This window comes from Seriola aureovittata, chromosome 4 (genome assembly GCF_021018895.1).
Source record: "Seriola aureovittata isolate HTS-2021-v1 ecotype China chromosome 4, ASM2101889v1, whole genome shotgun sequence".
Taxonomy (NCBI): domain Eukaryota; kingdom Metazoa; phylum Chordata; class Actinopteri; order Carangiformes; family Carangidae; genus Seriola; species Seriola aureovittata.
In genome coordinates this window covers 26,236,788-26,256,793 of record NC_079367.1, presented here as the reverse complement: position 1 = coordinate 26,256,793, position 20,006 = coordinate 26,236,788, and the positions used below count along the sequence as shown (strand labels likewise).

General features: G+C 40.4%; 1 protein-coding gene across 3 annotated transcripts in view; it reads right to left on the bottom strand.

The window, feature by feature from the left end:
- The window catches only part of caln1 (calneuron 1), a 63,598-nt gene that overhangs the window by 20,579 nt on the left and 23,013 nt on the right, over positions 1-20,006 (bottom strand). For all 3 annotated transcript variants that reach the window (XM_056374828.1, XM_056374827.1, XM_056374826.1), the window contains exon 4: positions 14,047-14,159. In XM_056374828.1, coding sequence (XP_056230803.1) covers positions 14,047-14,159 — 113 coding nt within the window. The remainder of the gene's footprint in view (positions 1-14,046; positions 14,160-20,006) is intronic.

Below are 20,006 nucleotides of genomic sequence, written 5' to 3'. Positions count from 1 at the left end.
CATAAGAATACAACGGATAGACAGACAACCCGAAAACACAATGCCTCCGGCTTTTACTGGCACGGAGGCTTAAAAACCAACATAAAGTGTGTCAGTAAGATGTTGGGTCACCACGTGCAGCCAGAACAGCTTCAATGCTCCTTGGAACTGATTCTATCATGTCCCTGGACTCCACTGGAGGGATGGACACCATTATTCTGGTGAATGTGAGGACCACAGCATATGATTCACAACCATTCAGTGATGCCTCGTGCCCCTGTCCTGTCTCTCCACTCATTTTTCAGGTCTTTCTTTTAATTTGTCCCCTGTCTGTATAGTATATATACAGTAGTATCTCACTATGTTAACAGAAGCTACAGTGGTGTATGATGGTGTACCTACAGTATGTGTGCTGCATTAGTCAAGTATAAACGCTGCAAGACTCATCTGGGTCATGGTTATCCAAGAAGAGTTGAATCAAAGGCCACTGTACATGGTTGTAGATACTTTACACTTGACTTGACACTTATTTCATCTCTCACCCTCTTGGATGAGATATGTCTTCAAGTGTGTACAAGCAAGTCCAGTTTCCCTTCATTCAAGTCTTCCTGGAAAGGCTACAATGTGTGTTCTGCACAGTCTGTCCATGTGTGTTGTTATTGTTAATGAAAATGAGCATGTACTGATGTACATGTACTTTAGATTCAGCAGCAAAGAAAAACTACATTTAAACTATCATTTAACTATATGTACAAAACACAGTATAAGACTTTGTGACAGGTGTGGAAAAAATCTAACTGTAGGAAATTCATTCCAATGATGTACCATTGATTTCTACCTAAAAACTTTACCTGAATTCTCATTATTCAGTAATTGCAAATGTTTTGAAAACTGGCACTGCTCAGCAAACCTGTTGCCAGAAATGATTATGATGCAAATAAAAATGAAGCTAAACCTGGAGTGAAATTTAAAAAGGAGCAGATAAAAGTATCTCAAAAACTAGAGTTTAAATCTTCTATCCAAAACTAAATTGAAAATAGCAATGAAAACATTTAAACCATTGTTTTGAATGGTTGTATAAAGCTCAACTGGAGGTCATCATGAAAACACTGCTCTGTCCCACAGTGAGGGTGAAGACTGTGGCCGGGGATCAAAGCGATGCTCCTTTCTGGCATTATAGCACTGTAAGGTTTGGCGTGATTGAGACAAATGGAGTCATTTTCTCTTTGATAATCCTCCATAAGTCACCTCCCAACCTCTGAGCTAAACTCTGAGGATGAGAGGGACATTAGAGGGACGACACTCAAAGTAGACCAGACTGTTTGAGGGAGGCTGATTAGCTATATGGAGGAGAAAGGAGGAGGACGTGTGCATGTGTGTGCGTGTGTGCGTGGGCGTTGATTAGCGGTCTGTCACGTCACGTCGCTGTGCCACCTTCATTGCTATTCAAGGCCATGCCTGGCAAAGGGAATATGATTTTTCTTCCTTCTCTGCCTTCCCAGCAGGCATGTGAACACCCTTACAGTGTTTATATCCTGCATGGTGGCCTTGAATCCATCAGACAGCAGCGGCTCGTCAGAGAAGTAACTGGCTCTCCTCACATCACCTGCCTGGAGCTGAACTACTAACAGTCAGCAGTTCTTCAGGGGACATCTTCATTTGAATTTCAGCAATTTAGCATGGCAGTTTGGGAAACCTGGCATTACGCCTACATTGGTGTGACAAGTGAGGGTGAAAAAAGATCATAATTGTGGACATTTAATGTGTCATTGGGTATCAAACAGGCATATCCAAATTCTGTCACACCTTTTACTTGGTCCGAGAAAGAAAAGTTCTTCAGTGTAACCTGGCTTGATACTAAGAGATGAAAATTATGTTTGAAGGGTATGAATAAAACCACAAGAGATCTTAAAATAGAGCTATCTTTAAAAGCTTTCAGCTTTCTAAAACAGATCCTAAATTTGGAATAGCTATTCCTTGTACATATGGAATCCTGAAGTGTAAAGGTCCCATACAGTATAAAGTAGATTTCCATGTCTTCTTTGATTATAGATCAGGTCTAGGTTCTATATTAATACTGTGAGGTATCAAAGCCTCAGTCCACAGAGAAATGCACACAGCCTGTATTCAGAAACTGAGCCTTAAAACCAGCCGTCAGGACTGCTGTAACTTTGTGATGTCACAACAAAGCAGTCACCGCTCTCAGCCATGCCCCAAGTCCCACCCAGCTGGACCCACCATCCAACCTTGCAGGATTTGGTTTTTCTGAGTGTTTTCCTAAAATCTGCTATATTTTTATTCGGTCACTCAGAAAACAGCCAGCCAATCAGAAGAAAGGCTCAGAGCCTCCTTTCTTCTGATTGGCTCACTGACTTCTCCAGAAAGAAGCCTGAGAAAGAGAGATGTATTAATACACTGAGATTGTTCTTGGTTCTTAAAACCACAAATACTCTTTCTTATGGATCAACACAGGAAAAGTGTAAAATATGGACCTTTAAAGATATTAACCGCAAACAATGAGGTTTGTCCGTGTTAGTGAGTATATGTGCGCAGCACTGGCCTGAGGCTGCTTTTTCCATTATAACATTGGCATAATTTTCATATTATTATATTAACAATATTGTGACGTGTTGGGATATTTTATATCATGACTATGTACAGCAGCATAAGGCATGCCTGAAAGCAACAATTACTTTACTGCCAGCTCCATTGTGCTCCAAAAAAGGGGTGTTTCAGTGATTTGATCAATGACCATAGTAATATGTAAGATGTGTAAGAAGAGGGTAGTGGCAAAAGTGGGCAACACTATGAACTTTTAATGTGAAGCAGATTCACCCAGATGAGGAGAAGCAGAGCCAAGATGAGAAGTGAGCAGCAGCGTACGTGAGGTCTAAACAGCCACGAAGACAAACTACTGACTCAAGCTTTCCTAAAGCATTGGCAGTTTTATTTAAAATAAACATGGCAATAAATGATGATTTGTTTTTTACATGTTGATAATGTCATGAATGTTCCTATATCAAAACAAAGCAATTTTACCCTAGATGGTTGAATGCGTCACAAAAATCCATAAACTATCTGCTTTAAAAGGCCACTTTTGTCTGGACCGAGGTTTAATTATCAGCTGTTGGTTGTGACCCTTTTGCCCCTTTATCTTAGAGAGAGTCTAATAGAACATTATTGACCAGGTGGAAAATTGTCTTGCTCACCGTGAACAGAATTCATCATATATTTAACATATTAGGAGTAAATGTGTTACATAATAAGAATTTGATATCCTTTATAAATGACTTCCCGTTTCCTAGACATAATAATTTATTTCTGGGAATGAGGGCATTAAATTATATTGCATATATTTGATATGTATGCCATATAGACAGCCATAGCACAGAAACAATTACAGAGCACATAACTTGTTCTCATTTTCCACAGAGTATCAGGCTAACTCTGCAGGGGCCACATAAATATTAGCCTGCTCTCACCTCTCTCCAGAAAAATCATTGTGGCCCATGTATAATTCATCATAGATGAGTTGTTTCAAAGTCATTACGAATCTAAAATTGTGCCCTCACACAAAGGACAGAAAAAAAAAAGATTAATGGATCTGATTTAGGATGAAAGTTCGCATTTATAAAGCTTGAAGGAGGCAGAGGCTCTATATTAAAACAGCCATGTGTCTGAATGTTGAGAGCTGGGATCAAAAAGACCTAAGTGTACAAGTCTTAAAGGTCCCAGTGAGATTTCCATGTCTTTTTTGATTATAGATCAGGTCTAGGTTCTATATTAATACTGTTACAGCATCAAAGCGCTCAGTCAACAGAGAAATGCACACAGCCTGCATTCAGAAACTGAGCCTTAAAACGAGCCGTCAGGACTTCTAGTAACTTTGTGATGTCACAAACAAAGCAGTCACCGCTCTCAGACATGCACAAAGCATGGCTGAAGGCCCACCTGGACCAAATATCCAACCTTGCAAGAATTGGTTTCTCTGAGTGTTTACCTGACATCTGCTATATTTTTATTGGATCACTCAGAAAAAAGCCAATCAGAAGAGAGGCACAGAGCCTTCTCTCTTTTGATTGGCTCACCCACCTGTTGTTACTAGAGCTCCAGAGCGAAGTCTGAGAGAGGAGATGTAAAACTACATTGAGATGGTTTTTGGTTCTTAAAACCACAAATATATATCTTCTAATGGATCAACACTTCAAATAAAACACAGGAAAATTGTAAAATATGGGAACTTTCAACCAGATCCTGTCACACAACATCATAATACATTACACAACATACTAACTGCTTACCAGCAGTGGCATTTTATGCTTATTTTATGATGCAAAACTCTTTGTTCACATGCCCCAGATTGATGCTAAAAGCAGCTACTTTTCCACTTGAACAGTCAGATTGTTCAGTACATCACATTTAGAAAATCAGTCCCCAAAAAGAATGAAAACCTGCTGTTGTTGTAAGGTCAAAAAACAGCTTTATGAACAACTGAACTACAGGAAGTTTCAAAAATGGGATCTCACTGTCTGAGCAGCTCACAATGATGGTTTTGAGACTTTAGATTGAAAAAATGTCTCAACTCACAACGAATATGTCACCATTCAACTTATATATTAAAGTCACCAGAAATTCGAGTTTTAACCCAACAGTGACAAAAAATAATGAGATTTTACCCTCCTAGCTTATTTACTCTTTATGAAATGGAATATACTTACTCAAACATGCTGTCTAAAACCAACAAAGCAATATCACTGGTTCTGTTTAGCTGGAGGAGTCACTGTGAGTGGAGAGAAGTGAATATCTGCTCATTAGACTCAGGGGCTCTCACATGTCCTGACGTGTGCTCTCTGAAACACACTCAACCTCAAACCAATTCCAAACTCTCTGCCCCCTGTTTTCTAATCACTATTTTTGGCGGAACATTCACTGACATCGATGCAGTAGGAATTATCTTAATTACACTTGATTAACTTGTGACAACCAAGACCAAGCTGGTCTTCAGGATCTTTACAGTTTAAGACAGTATAACTACTGAAACTAGGCTACACATTGGTTTACTGTATATTCAGTGAAAAAAGGAAAAAGCACACAAATAAAAAATAGAAAATGGCCACTTTATAACTTATGTTTGTCTAAAAGAAACATAATAGGACTATGAACTATGTAAGGTAAAGTACTGACTGACCAGCTCTTTTTTCCTATAAGGTTTTCATGTAAATCTTATATTATACATTGAAGATACACTTTGCATTAACAGAAAATCCATGTGTTTTGTTTGTGCTCTGCTTTGTTATAGATTTGAAAATATTGATAAACACTTGTCTACTACACTATCAATAGCCTAATTTAGCCAGATGCCAGTGTTCTTTTATCATTTTAGTAGGCATGCATTTTAGAAGATCATACTGTACTCTCTGAAACATGGAAATACAATAGCATTAAGAAAACAATGAGTAAAAAAAAAGTGTAAATGTAGTGAAGATATTTCTCTTTCACTACTGAAATACAAAGTGTTGAAAGTTAAATTTCTAAGCAGAAGTGCAAACTAGAATGGCACTGACCTCGCGCAAGGCCAAACCTTTCTTTCCACCAGATCCAAATTATTATCTGGATCTGCACCAAATTGTACAAAGTCATAGATCTCAAAACCATTAATATGTCTGATTTTTTACATTAAGATCCAAACATTATTTCCTGAGAAATTCTACAAAATGTCTGCTCCTTTAACTGCATCTGCATCAAAATGTAATGGGTTCTTCCCTGGCACACGCCCCATCCCTCCACCAGGTTCAGTGCAAATTGTTTCAGGACTTTTTGCGTAATCCTGCTTACAAACAAACAGACAGACATGGATGAAAACTAAGTGGCTGAAAAATGAAGCCAACACTGAAGAGCCAAAAACTGCAGTTCCTCAAATGGCCACTTGAGGCTAACTCCAAAAGCGAGTCAATCCCCATAGACTCTCATGTTAAAATGTCCAACTTTACAGCAGAAATAAACATGTTTACAGCCTGGTACAGAAAACTGTTTTCTACAGCTAATTTCCTCCATGACAACTATACTGGGGGAGAATTTATACATAACTCACCCTCATTTTTAAAGTTTAAAGTTATGCATATTTAAGGGCATGTTGCTTTGAGTGACAGGTGGGTGAGCGTATGCTTACCACAAACCGGTATGCACCATAGTCTTTGTTCCACACGTCCATGCCAGCTTTTGGATTAGCCAGGAGTTAAGTGGAGTCAGGCTCTGCCAAGATGGCGACGGTGGAGCAGGTCACTCTGAGCCTCAAAACCTTCTTTATAAACCTATGGCTGATGTCACAGAGGCAATGGTGATCATAACCCCCTTTAGCAGAGGTAATGATCAAATGAGTAATCAGAGCACTACTATTATGTACGGATGTTAATCTTTGTGTGGTGTGCCAAAAGGTTACAGAGAAACAGACCGACTGATTCACCAGAAAGTTAGACATTAACAATCCAATTTTGTTGTTGCAGGAATAAATTAATTTCCATAAATATTCTTCCTCAGGGCTGCAATAACACCTCTTATTCAAAGTGGGCGTAGAGTAAAAAAGCACAAGATGATTATAGTGCAAACAGCTCTAAAATAATCTCACTCATGCTGTTTGTCAAAGAAGTGTAAGACCCCTCATCAGTCATTTTTGCTGGCTGTCAGTTTACCTGTGGGAAACATGACTGTAGACAATCTCACCAACAGGCACACCAGTGTTTGCTCAGTTTGCCTTGCTGTACTAAGTTTATCCAAGCAGAGCAACCTGTAAAGCAGATCAGAAATCAAGGTCGGACATGTTTATCCCCTTCAGATCCACTGGACCAACTTATAAGGCCAGATCAGCGATTAGTCTCAATGAAAACAATCCCAGTCTCCACCCTTTTAGTGTTGTCCCTCCTCTGGCTGAAAGGAGTACTGACCTTAGTTATGGTTTTCATGCATTTATTGTTCTTTAGGAGAACATTAGCTAGTGAAAGTGTGAGGAAAACACAAGCTGAACAGCTGCGCCTGAGAGACTCTGGACCTGAGAGAGAGGCGATAGATCATCGTTTTTATTTACGATATATAAATATATAATATAAAAACGCGGAATTGCTGCTGCTGAAATGCTGGACTGTGCTCGACTGAAGCATCTTTCCAGTCCCTCTTCTGTGATGGATTCCTCCCAGTGTGAAATGATGGTTTTAGAAAAACACCCTTTGCTTCTCATGGACTGACACCAAACTATAATGTTTGTTGTTATCGTTTTACAGATACCTGAAGACACTCCGCTCCCTGTAGATGAAATATCTTGACAGTGTCGTATCAGCTACATTCATTTTTGGAAAACAACCACAAGCCTTTCACACTCATCTTCTGCATCTGTAAATCCCTCGAGTGCTACGCCTCCCTCATTAGCGCAGACATAAACTGATCATTTATAATGATAATTTAAAATAAAATAATTTTACAAACCATCATACCAGTGCAAACAAGACCTGGAGCGCTCAAACACACATAAAAAAGTGTACATCCATCTGATGTCAAAACTCAGAGCCTATCACAAACACTGCAAGTGCTTGAGCTGGTAAGAATTTGACATATAAACGTCTGGTTTATGCCGTCAACAGTGTTTAATACTTTAGGATCTGTCCACATTTGATAAACTTGAAATTTCATGTTTAACCTCCTAAGACCCGAGCTCTATTCTTTGCTATATAGGCTGATTGGGACCTGAGAAAAATGATGCCCACATATGAGGACATTAGTTTTAAATTTCGATTACTGAGTGGCAGTATAATATCCTCATATGTGGTCACCAGGCCCTTGTTGAGAAAAAGTTAGTATTGTGGTCTAGAGAACCCAAAATGTGAGGTCCACATATGTGGACGCCAGGTCCTAGGAGGTTAAGTTATGAGAATCCATTTGCATTTCGTGCTTATTGAGGAGGAAAATATGAGTCTGTATTCAGAGATTATTCTTTAAACTGCTGAGAGCGAAGACTAATACTGAATAGGTTCAGGTGGTGTTAATTCACTACAGAAAGTTCACTGAGGTTTTCCTTCAACAGACTCTTGTAGTTTCGATATCACGGAGTAATTAGCATGAATAACTGAACAACTGAACACAGCACGAGCTGAGTCAGGCAAAAGGATGAAGGTGGTCATGAATTACACAGCAGCAGAAAAAACAGGTTTCAATTCATTTCAGTCACAGAATTTAAACAGAGGCATAAGATTGCACACTCAGGTTTTATATAATTATATAATTATGTATAATCATTAGGCCAGAACTGAGCCCAACACGAGTCTGACGCAGTTAGTGCAAGCTGAAGTAGTGAGTTTGTGTCACCCTGTAACACAGTTGTTGTTACCATAGTAACAGCTGGATTGTTTACCCTGATTACATGTCTGGGCACCTTGTAAATAACTGTCAAAAGGCATAGTTTTATATAGGCTGCAGGTAGATATAAAAGAATATTTCTTCACATTTCCTTCGTCCTCAAAACCCTCTTGCAGCTACAATTTGCAAGAGACACTTTATGATTTTCTTCATAGATTTTCACATTTTTCATAATGCAGACTTCTCAGTTTGTTTGCCTCTGGAGGTTCTGCTGCTGCTTCATGACGATTCTTTTGTTTAATGCAGGTTCAATGGCGTGATTTCTCCAAAGGTATCATCAAAGTCTGATATAATCTAATCTAGTATTATGCGTCGCACTCCACACATGTTGAAATGTAGCTTGTTTCGCTATTTTTAGATCGTTACCACTAGTCGAGCAAAACTGCAAAGTTCTGGCCTGAAGGTGGCATCAGAGGAAGGCAGTATTCTCAAGTAGTATTCTTTTAGGGTTAACCTCAACCCCAACATTTACATGTTAAACTATGCTAATATTCTGTGTTATACCATGTGTTAACATAACAACAGCTCTCCATGTTAACAGGTGCTGGAGGCTGTATTCACCAATACTGTACTGTTGCCATGCTAAAGACTGAAGGAATTCATTCACTTGTTTTTAAGATGCCTTTAAGGACTAAAATCTTAGACAAGCTGAATTTGAATTTTTTGATGCCATCAGGTCTGGGGACCATGAAGATCAGTAGCAGCTCTCATAATGATATTCCTCACCAAGAACTGTCTGCACGGCTTATAATAGATTCAGGAAAATTACCACCAGGTTCTCTGGCTTGATTTGGAACAGTGTTTTCTGGACAACGTCCTCGAAATATTTTTGTTCTGGACACAATCCCCAAACAAATTATGCTCAACAAGAAAAGCTAAAAAGAGAAAACAATATAATAACTAAAGAGAGAGAACGGTGAGCCCAAATGTTTGGCTCGGTGAATCCTGAAAAATAACACAAGTGCCAACATCACCATCAGCTGACTGCAGCTCACTGTGTACTCCACAAGTGAAATCATGTTATAAATCTCAAGCAGACAGAGATGGAACACGCTGTGTTTGACAAGTCATGACTTATGACTTTGGACACGTAATGGCTTACGAGTTTTCACAACTTATGAATTATGACAGCACCTTACACGGTCTGCATTTCCTCCGCTCACATTCGGAGCTGCTGTGTACCTCACTGTACTCGGGTCAGTGGCATAAATCATCATCTCAATGATGAGACACAGTCCGGCTCAGGGATTAATTAGTACAACGTGAGGGACATTGACCTGTAATTAAAAGCACAGAGGAGCCTTGATCTTCTTAAATATGTATTCCACACTCTGTCAGTAATTATCACAGGAATGAGTCTTTCATGTGTCATGTGGAAAACATTTTTAAGGTCAATCTATCCTGGAAATTTAAAAAAAAGAACAAAATGACAGATGTTATCTAATGTAATTCATAATGTGAATTTAAGAGATTAAAAAAAGTTGTATACACGTCTTTATCAGAGTTCAATAGTGTGTTTATGATTCATGAAGCCCTCTTTTAGCTCTAACTGTCCTGAAGATGATTAGCAAAACAGAGGAAAATAAAATGTTTGCACTTCTTCAATTACAAGCTCATAATTATCCAGACGGGATAATTAGATACATTAACGCACTGTTCAAAAGCAGATACGAGTGAGTAGGAAGGTGAGTGTGTGACAGCGGGTGAATCATTATCCCATCACTCCAGCTGGTGAGGATGTGACACTTCGCCTGACATTAGTGGAATGAGAAACTCTCTCTCAGCTACGACAGGAACCGAGCTGCTCTCTCGCGGTTAAAGAAGACCGAACCAGGGGGGTCACGCGAGTTAGCCGGGGTCTGCCGGTGTCGCGCTCCTGCAGAGTGAATCCTGCTCCGCTCTGACGGAGACAAACTCTGACAAGCTCGGCTGCGGAAAAAATAAATACTTCATTGTAAAATCCTGCAAAATGCCAGATGGAGGAAATTTTCATCTGTCAAATGCAATTATAGCTGTGGATTTTAATGAGGGCGACACGAAACCCCCTCCAGCTAAATGCTTTCAGCGCTGCACCGCCATGATTCATGTTTATAGAAACAGTCGGGTATTCAAAACTGACTCAGACTTTGCTGTAAAGAGGCTTGATCAGTCATAAAGCTACAGAGATTTGCGGTTTTATACGACACCTTCTAGCAATTTGTTCTAACTCCTCAGTCTCTACTTGGCTTTCTTTGATGAACATAAAGGTTACTACAGCTCTGAAACTCATGAAAAATAACATTTACTGTCTCACTGTTTCATATTCTAATAACGCTACAATGCACTGTGGCCAATGGAGTCAATCAAGATGAGTTTAATGGTTTTTCTTTCTTCAAAGGCAGATCATTAAAATGAGATGTGTTGAATGAATGTACTTCTAGTAAAAACTGAAAGAAGATTTAAAGAGGAAGTTAAGCGGATATTGACTCTTCCTTTACAGAAAGTTCTGCAGACCATTTCAGCATCATTCCAGTTCTGGTTAAAAAAAACTGCTCTACTTAAAGAGTGCTATTTATTTTCCTGTCAGGTGGAGAATATATACTTCTGCACTGAAAGCCTACTGATGCCAAGAGGCAGAAAAATACTTAAAGATCTTAAAAGTTGCTTGAAAGAATTTAATGCTCATCAAGTGAAACTTAGCAGAAGTTCAGTCAGGAAGACGTGTGTGCGTTCTAAGTCGCAAGCACGATTCCTGTTATCTCGAAACTCCACCAGCTCATTCTCGTCTTCATCCAATCACACCCTGACACAGTGGCCTTTAGCCAATCACTCCTAAGCTGTCAAACTTTAAAAGTGTCTCTCCCCCTGCTGTCATTCAACTGTCATTTCAGAACCGCACCAAAGAATTTCAGACCCACCTTCCACCGCTTCACCACCTTCACCAACCTGCCTGACCATTTCTGGTCAAACTATCCCATCAGAAGTTTCCCTCTCATAAAGACGTTCCCATCCTCGAGCTCCATCCCTCATCATCACTACCAGTGTAGTGTAGTAGTGTTTCCTCTCAGTAATCACAATATCACAATAAATATCATTTAATGTAAAATGTATCATATTCTTTTGTTCCCCTTATAAGTCTCTCCTGATTGAAATGAAAATACAAATATTTTACTTGATGATGACGACGACGACATCTAAACAGATCCGGGTTTATTTCTGAAATCAGTGACCACAAACTAAAATTTTATTCTCTTTCCAAAGCATGAATAATTTTTCAGCCACTAGCGAGCAGAAAAAAAGGATCCAACAGGCAGATCCTTCATGGCCCAACCTATCCCAAGATTCATTACGGGCCGATAATGAAAATAATATGGCGGCAAACAACGCCGACAGAGAGCCAGAGGATTCCACTTTTACATGTAAGTATTGGGTTTCAGCTCAGGTAAACAGCTAACGGTACAACAAACCAAGGGCCTTAGGTTGTTAGACGACGGGAGCAACGCTTTGCAACGCAACGGTAAAGGCGGGAACAGGTGGCGTCGTGAGGCAAGTCTTCCATAGGCGAGGCCGTCTCATTTCAGTTGGGCCACACCTTCATAGACCGCATCCTCCGAAAGATGCTGCCACTGAATTTAGTCAGCTTTAGTCATTATTATATTTTGTGTTAATATAACACTGAATAAACACAAAGGAAAAGCCATTTTATAAGCATGTGATTGACAATCCAGTGCAGTGTCTGAATTCTGATGAGTGGGACGTAGTGAGCCAGCAGCGTGAGTCGTCCCAGTTGATGGTTTATTCAGTGTTAGCTGAACTGTTGGGTGGGCTTTTGAGCAGATGGTGCTATTCTTCTTCACGTACTTGCATCGCTGAGATCATTTCCATTCTTCTACTGCTGGCAAAAGTTAAAACGCACGTTTTTCCTCGGAGCAGATGTAATGCTTTTATTGTTTTATGGTTGACGGTTGAGCTGGTTTCAGGACGAGGACACGAGAGCTGTATAGTGCCCACCTACCAGGATGTAAAGCCATAATGCTGTACCAACTCCACCACACACTTCAAAACACTTTCACTTCACAACAAATATTCAATCCGGATGACTGAGCACAAAATAAATACGTAGAAAGAGTGTGAGTCATACACCACAGTCCATTAACAAACCAAACTAAGCACAAAACCGTAATACCTCAAGCAAGTAATTGTCTGTCGGGCGTGTGGAGAAATAATCATGATAAATCAAGGTTGGCAGTACATTTTTTTCCCCCCTGAATATGCTCCACACATCAGATGAGGTGTTTGCTGCCAATTCATGCTTTTAGGCATTAATTCATCAGAGAAGAAAAGTGGGCAACCCACAACACATCAGCCTCTTACTTGGAGGGGTAAAAAAAAAAACATGTTGTACATCTGCACAAGCCAAGGTCACTGCAGCAGTCAAATGTGGCCGGCAGCACATTTTCCCAGCCTGCACTCATACATCGTACCTCCAGTGGTGTTCCCGTGGTGTAAACCACAAGCCCCCCCCCCCCCCCCCCCGAGTAAAAAAGCCAGGTCAAGCCAATGATTCGATCAAGTGGATGCGGGCTTGCCAAGTGTTACTATCGGTGCCAGGCGTTCAGTTCTTTCCCTCACACCTGCTCGATTCGTCATCATTCCCATCATGCTCGCTCACTCTTTCTATTGTCCGCACATTCATCACTCTCTGTCAGAGTCGGTCTATTTCACCCTCGCACACTGACACTTTTTCTCTTCGTTATTTCTTATGCCACTGAGTGCTCTCTCACTCCGACTCTCCTCAGATTCTCAAAGCCCATATGGCTGTCCAACAACACATCTGTCAGGGTCATGTATCACCATCATCAGTCACAATATCACCCAGAGGACATCAGCCGCTGTATATTAAGCATTTGTTTTACTCTGCCCTTCAAAAGGGGCACAGAAACAGCGCGAGTATGGAAACTGAGTTAAATAAAGTAGACAGTATTTGCTATAAGGTGATTTATAGATTGCATTAGCACAGAGAAGTAGAGAAGACTCTCTGGGCTTGTCACACACTGACTGAACACTTGAATCAAAACCCAAGATAATTTCTACTTCTGAGCACAAATATTCTTTTCCAGCAACATAAAATCCTCTAATCGCTGATTTGATTGCACGAGACCATCGCTCATCAATGACACAAGCAGCTTTATACAGGAAGTGGAGAAAATGAAGTGGGCTACATCCTTCTTAAAATGCAGTTAATCAGTTCTTTTTTCTTTTTGATTGTAGTTTTTAAGTTGCCATCATAGTTTTTGCCATATATCACCATGTACTACTTCATATGAATATCTAAATGACATTTAACCAATCACATATTCATTTTTCAGATTTCACATCTGGTGAAGGAAACAGAGGAACACCTGGAAGTGAACCTGGCCACAGTATCTACGTACAGCAAGACCAAGGACTGCTTCTTTGAACCGCCGCCAAATATAACAAGACAGAAATTTTGGAGCATGGTTTCCCAGAAAAAAATAAAAACTGAAGGCTGAGGAATGAAAATAATTATCATGACTCTTTTTTCCTGCTCTACTTTGCAGTAATTACCTTTCAACTGAGACGTACTTTATATCCAGTTCAATTCATGACTCATGATTGGGCAAAGTGAACAAAGCAGATGTGTTGAAGAGAGTAAAGTTTTACCTGCCAGAAGATGGTATCTATTGTGCTGCCCAGGAAACCTTCTCTCGTTTCAGACGACAGGAGTTTGGGTCCGAGGATCGTCATGAACTCATCGAAGTCCACCTGTCCGTCACCTGACACGAGAAAGCACAGATTACTGAGAGCTGATGACGGACTGATACGCTGATGTGCATTGTTTACAACTTCTGTCAAATCGGCTGCTGGTTGCAAATGACGTTTTTAACCGTTGAGACAAAACTACGGTGGCCCTGAGAGCTCAACGCACTGCAACTTAAGAACATGCAAATGGACAAAACACAAAACAAACTCAAAAAACATCTTCATCAATCTGACAACTCTTGCGCTGCAAATACTGACAACACAAGCGAAATACGGAAACGTGCTGCAAGTAGAACAGAAGACAACAGAAATGTTTTTCAGGCGACACAGAAAAGTGATGAACCCCAATGGAACACACCTGCACACTTGTTGTTCAATGCTTTTAACTTCCAACGTCACAAAACAACGAACAACAAGTGCGTCCCAGCCGGGTTCGTCACTTTTTTTTGTGTCCTCTGGAAACACTGTCGTCAGCATGTTCCTATGTTTGGATGTGTTGTGTGAACTCGCAGCCCGTTTCTTTATTTGCTTGCGTGCTTGTCTGTTTTCATGTGTTTTCTTAAGTTGCAGTGCGTTGAGCTCTCAGGGCACAAACCCATCCTCAACGTCCAGAAATAAACCTAATCCCAGCTCCCCCCCCCTACTTCTTATCCATCCATTAATCTGATGGATGGTTCTTCTATGAAGTACAGAGCACCATCCAGGCTGCATAGCGGAAAGCCAACCAAGTCTTTTGTTTGTGGGTCTGGATTGTTAGTTCAGCTCTCTTATCTTACTGTTGATCTCAACTTTACCATCTAACGCAGTGAAAATCATTCAGACAACAAGAACACAGTCTCACTGGTATCCCTTCATTGGTTTGGAATGAGAGGCGAGGCAGAGTGATTGACAAACGATGTTCCTGTCCTGAACAACTATGGCTGACGTGCCCCTGAGCAGTGCACTCAGTAGCTAACAGCCTGCAGCTGAATGTGTGTAACTGCGTGAAAGTGAAGCCAGGTGTTAAGGGAATGCAAGGACAGAGCAATGAACTTTTCCTGGATTAAATAAGTGTAAAGCACGGAGCCAACTGAAGCCTTTGTGGCTGCAAAAGATTTCTGCATTTATCTTCTTTTTTTTTTTTCTTTCTCCAAGGTGTTTGTGTAGGAGCTCAGTTATTACGCTCAGTGTTTGTGCTTTAAGGGAAATATGGATGCTGTTTGTGGACGCTTGAAATCACACAGTTCATTCAATTCACCATTTAGTACTGAGACAAGAGATAAAACCAAAAAAAAAAAAAAAAAACAGTGAGCTCTGACTAACTCTGTAATAGTGGATATGAAGCAGATCAAAGTTTACAGCTACACTACACTTGCAACACATTTCCTGCAGCGCATATTGATTCCAACAGCACTGATCTGGGAGCCTGCTGATAGCCTGGTCGTTGAAGCTACTGCCAGAACAAAGCAGAAAACAATTCCAGTGAACAGATCATGGATTCACATTAATGTAGCTGAATATCCTTGAATCATTTTCCCTTTTACTCTTTGGGTGGAAAGTTTTCTGTCCTGAAGTGTGTCTGATTTAATTATCTGTATGTTTAGATGATGGGTTAAAAATTCAACAAAACTGGTTCAGGATTGGGATGTTTAGGTTTTAAATGAACTGTGTGGACGGACTGAATTCAAAGTGCTGATAAATGAAACCTGAAGCGAGAGAAAGTCTGCAATTGCACAGAATTCTCTGCTGTCTTTCAGAAAAAAATATTTTTTTCACTCTTTTTCATTTTTGTTGTCTCAAGTCTCTAATGTCCCTGATGTAAATTCTTTTTTACTTCCCTCTTCTTCCCACCTGCTCTTCCAGTATCTGCAGATGAGGCCGGGACCTTGTCAGTGGAAAGTTACGATGCAGGATGTTTCAATCTGCCCCGCTACTACAGTAACTCTGCTCCTGCTCTGACGGTGGCGGCGCCCTGGCAGTGCAACATTTGATGCCATCGACTGCACTTGCATCTATGCATATTCAGTAGGGCAAATGCAGGGCTACGGGCCAGATGAAGCAGTGTTAAGAACCAGATGTGTCAGAGCGGGACGGTGGATAGATGACAGTAGAGAATAAGATGGACTGGGTGAGCAGGTTCAAAGTAAGACCTTCCCCCGCACCAAACAGCAGACAAGGTTACAGACTAGTCTGTGAGGACAGTGAGACCTGTAGCAGGTGTGAGGCTGATATCCTTCTGAAGAGCTTGTTCAGACCAGACCAGAACTACAAGGAGAGTAGATGCTGAATTTAAATCACTATGGGAAGATCATATTGCCCTTGCCTCCTGGATGTGTCAACAGGAGGTGGTTTGTGAAAAGGTTAGACTTGATAACACAGAAGCATTTCAGGGCTATGTTTCTGTGAGGTTGTCTTCTTGCCTGTGTGGTGGTCCAAAACCTTTTTATTGCAACTTTATTCCTATTACGAAAAATGTATCATTATTATTATAATCAGTTAAAACACGACTCGTCTTGTTTCATAATTCTCTATACTGTACTACACATCTTACATGCAATGTACAGTGTAATGGCAGTGTCTGCAGACCCCTGGCAGTTCTGTGTGGAAATGAATGAATGAATGAATGAATGAATGGATGATTAAAATACCATGTTCATGGCAGTCCTTCCATATTTTGTGCTCTGATTCATATGAAGAAGCTCTACACACAGCATGATAATGATTTAATAATAACATGACAGTTTAAATTTGACCTTTTAACAATTTGTCCTGACTGTGTTAATACTCATGTTGATAAAAAAAAATGATAGCCATCTACAGTATTAAATGAATATTATGTCAGCTTTTTTAATTGCGGCTGTTTTAAGCTGTTTTATATCACAGGTGTGAAGAGGGTGCATCAGTCCAAACCTCTGCATTAACACTGACACCTGTGGGACTGTTTGTTCAGCAGCACCTGAAACTTTTATTAACAGCACACAGGTTGAACCAGCTGCTGTAACATTACTGCACTGATGTGCTGATTGGTTTCATAACACGATATAATGAAGATTACTTTTTTACAAACAGACCACTTATTAAGTTTAACCCTCATCCAACAGTAAACTGACCACAGTCAGTTGTCATTTTTTCACTTGATATTTTACGATTGATTCTCCGTCACAAAACCTCTTCATTTTCATTGTTTCTTCATGTTGTGCCAAAGCTACAGTGCATAAAAACATTGGGTAATACTGGGGGACATTCACCTTAAAAACCCTGTTTGCTTTAACACATAATGGTTGCATACCAGCTCTTATTTTGATGAATCTGCAGTTTGTGACAGCTCAACATTATGCACAAAGTCACTGAGTCACTTTCTGTGTCTGTCATAGTCCAAGCCACCTGCTTTTGACCAGTCTCTTCCTGCGTTATGTCACCACCGAGCATCCTGTTTCAGCTGGAGACAGAACAATGAATTATTGAAGAACAATGCAAAATCACGTTCCCTTTAGTTCAAGACAAACAAGTGATTTTAAAAACAAAGCATGCCTACACAAAGCCAAACTTACAGTTAAAGTTAGAGAAATGCATGGCGTCAAGGTCACTAAAACCAGAAGAAAAAGTAAAGCATGTGTGATCTATAATGAAAAACAAAGGCTGCTGCAACGCTGCGATCTGGGACAAAGAAGAGGAGTCACACCTCTCCTGAAGGACATACAGAGCTCAATAACAATCACATGGATTGGTCTGACAGCGGGGCAGATAACCCATCAGTATCTTCTAGAGATCAGCTGGACTTGGCCGCTGGGCTCAGAATCGATGGCTGTGAACGAGGGTCCCATCCTCACAGCTGCCCACTTGGCCAAGATACAATCACTATCGTCCATTCTCATTCATCAGCTAATGCCCCTCCTCCGCTCCGTGCCACATCCCTTTGATCACCGGCTCTTTACCATTGTGTCTACACACATGCATTTGAGAGGATAATGTCACCTACTGCTTTGTTAATGACCAAAACACACATGCACCAGATTTTTTAAAATACTAAACATATTACTCTATTCTGTTTTATGTTGTGATGAACTGCTCTCAATTTGTTCTCTAACAAATTCCCTCCAATCAGTGTGTGTTGGAACTGGCCCCCTGTGTTGTCACAAGTGCATAAAGAGAATGAATGAATGAATTTGGGCTACATCTAATGATTCAAATAACCAGAAAATGTACTTCCTGATGATTAAAAGAGCTATTTGTTTTGCTATTGCTTCATCACTAGCATTAGCATCTGTTACGCCCTCTGAGCAGTGCTACGTCTTCAGGGCCGACTGGACGCTACAGTGACTTGGTGTCGGAGGGTGATTTGACAGTCCGACCTGGCTGGGGCTAGGTGGTTAGCATGCTAACTTCAGTACAAGACAAGAGGTGATGGAAATAGAAGTATAACAAGAGGGTTGCTTTCCACTGCTGGACACAGCTCTTGGTGTAGTAAGGAAAGGAAAGGAAAGGAGTAAAGGAAAGAGAAGTTAAGTGAAATTTGATCCTGAATCTTCTAAACTAGTAAGCAAATAGTTGTTAATGCTAACGCTGGCTATGTAGCAATAGCGAAACTTACAAATAGGTCCTTTAATTCATTAGTAATGTAATTAAATGTTAATTGTGCTGCACTCTAGTTTAGAAGAACTGTATTAGTTTGTGGATTTGTATTAGATTATAGCATCTTTTTACACGGTTGATGTTTTTGTTTAGCAGAACCTACGTTGCTTTAAGCCTTTTTTTCTAGGGGGGTTACAGTGCACATCACTAGCGGCGCCACTGACTGTATATAAATACAGATCTAGCCTCTGTGATGTCACCCATAGGTTTTCTAAAGAGAAGTTTTGAAGCTCAGAGTGGGCTGCTCCACTGTCGCCATCTTGGCAGAACCTGACTCCACCTAACTCCAAGATAAACCAAAAATTGGACAAAGAGTCGGGGCATGTGTGCAGCTGAGACTTTGGTGCATGCCGGTTTGTGGCACTCAAGTAGCATGGTCTCAATTGTGCAGAACTTGAATCCTTGATAAAATGCAAACAGGTGAGTTATATAAAAGTTCACCCGCCGTACAGGTGTCATGAAGGAGGAAATTAGCTGTAGAGACCAAATCAGTTTTTTGTACCAGGCTGTAAACATGTTTATTTCTGCTGTAAAGTTGGACATTTTAACATGGGAGTCTACAGGGATTGACTCGCTTTTGGAGTCAGCCTCAAGGGGTGATTCGAGGAACAGCATTTTGTTTCGCATTTCAGCCCCAGTGGTTGTCACTTGGCTGGAACCAAAATCAGAAATTTTCACATACAACACATATGGGCTTTACGGACTCCAGGGTTTTAGCTTATAGCAGCTGAAGCCTGTATGTGCGAAAGAGATTGGAAACACTCTCTTTACCTCCTGGTTGCCAACTGCAGCTGTTTATGTCTTATCTTAACAGCTTACTGATGCACCATGTTCATTCTGTTATTCAATCACACAGATTCTTTGCACCTGAAAGCCTCACCAGACATGAAGTCAGTGTGTGTGCCTTTCTCTTCATTTGTTAGTCTAAACCTGTTGGATCATGTCTGAGCGAGCTGTCCTTATTGAATAGAAGTTTGGCAAATTAACAAAGAAGCAGCCCTTGCTAGGCAGCCAGGCAGATGTCAAATTCAATAATGTCAACATAGACAAAAACTCCAGCATTTCCTAATGACATGAATCAATATAAACAAGTTGATCTGTATCTTTCAATGGGGAAGAGGTTTTCCAAACCACTCCAACAAACTGTAATTCAATACACAGAGAGGATGATGAGAAGCGAGTGAATAAATAAATTAACAGCAGCAGTACACTTCACAGACTTCCTGAGACAAAAGCCGCTTTGACCTTCA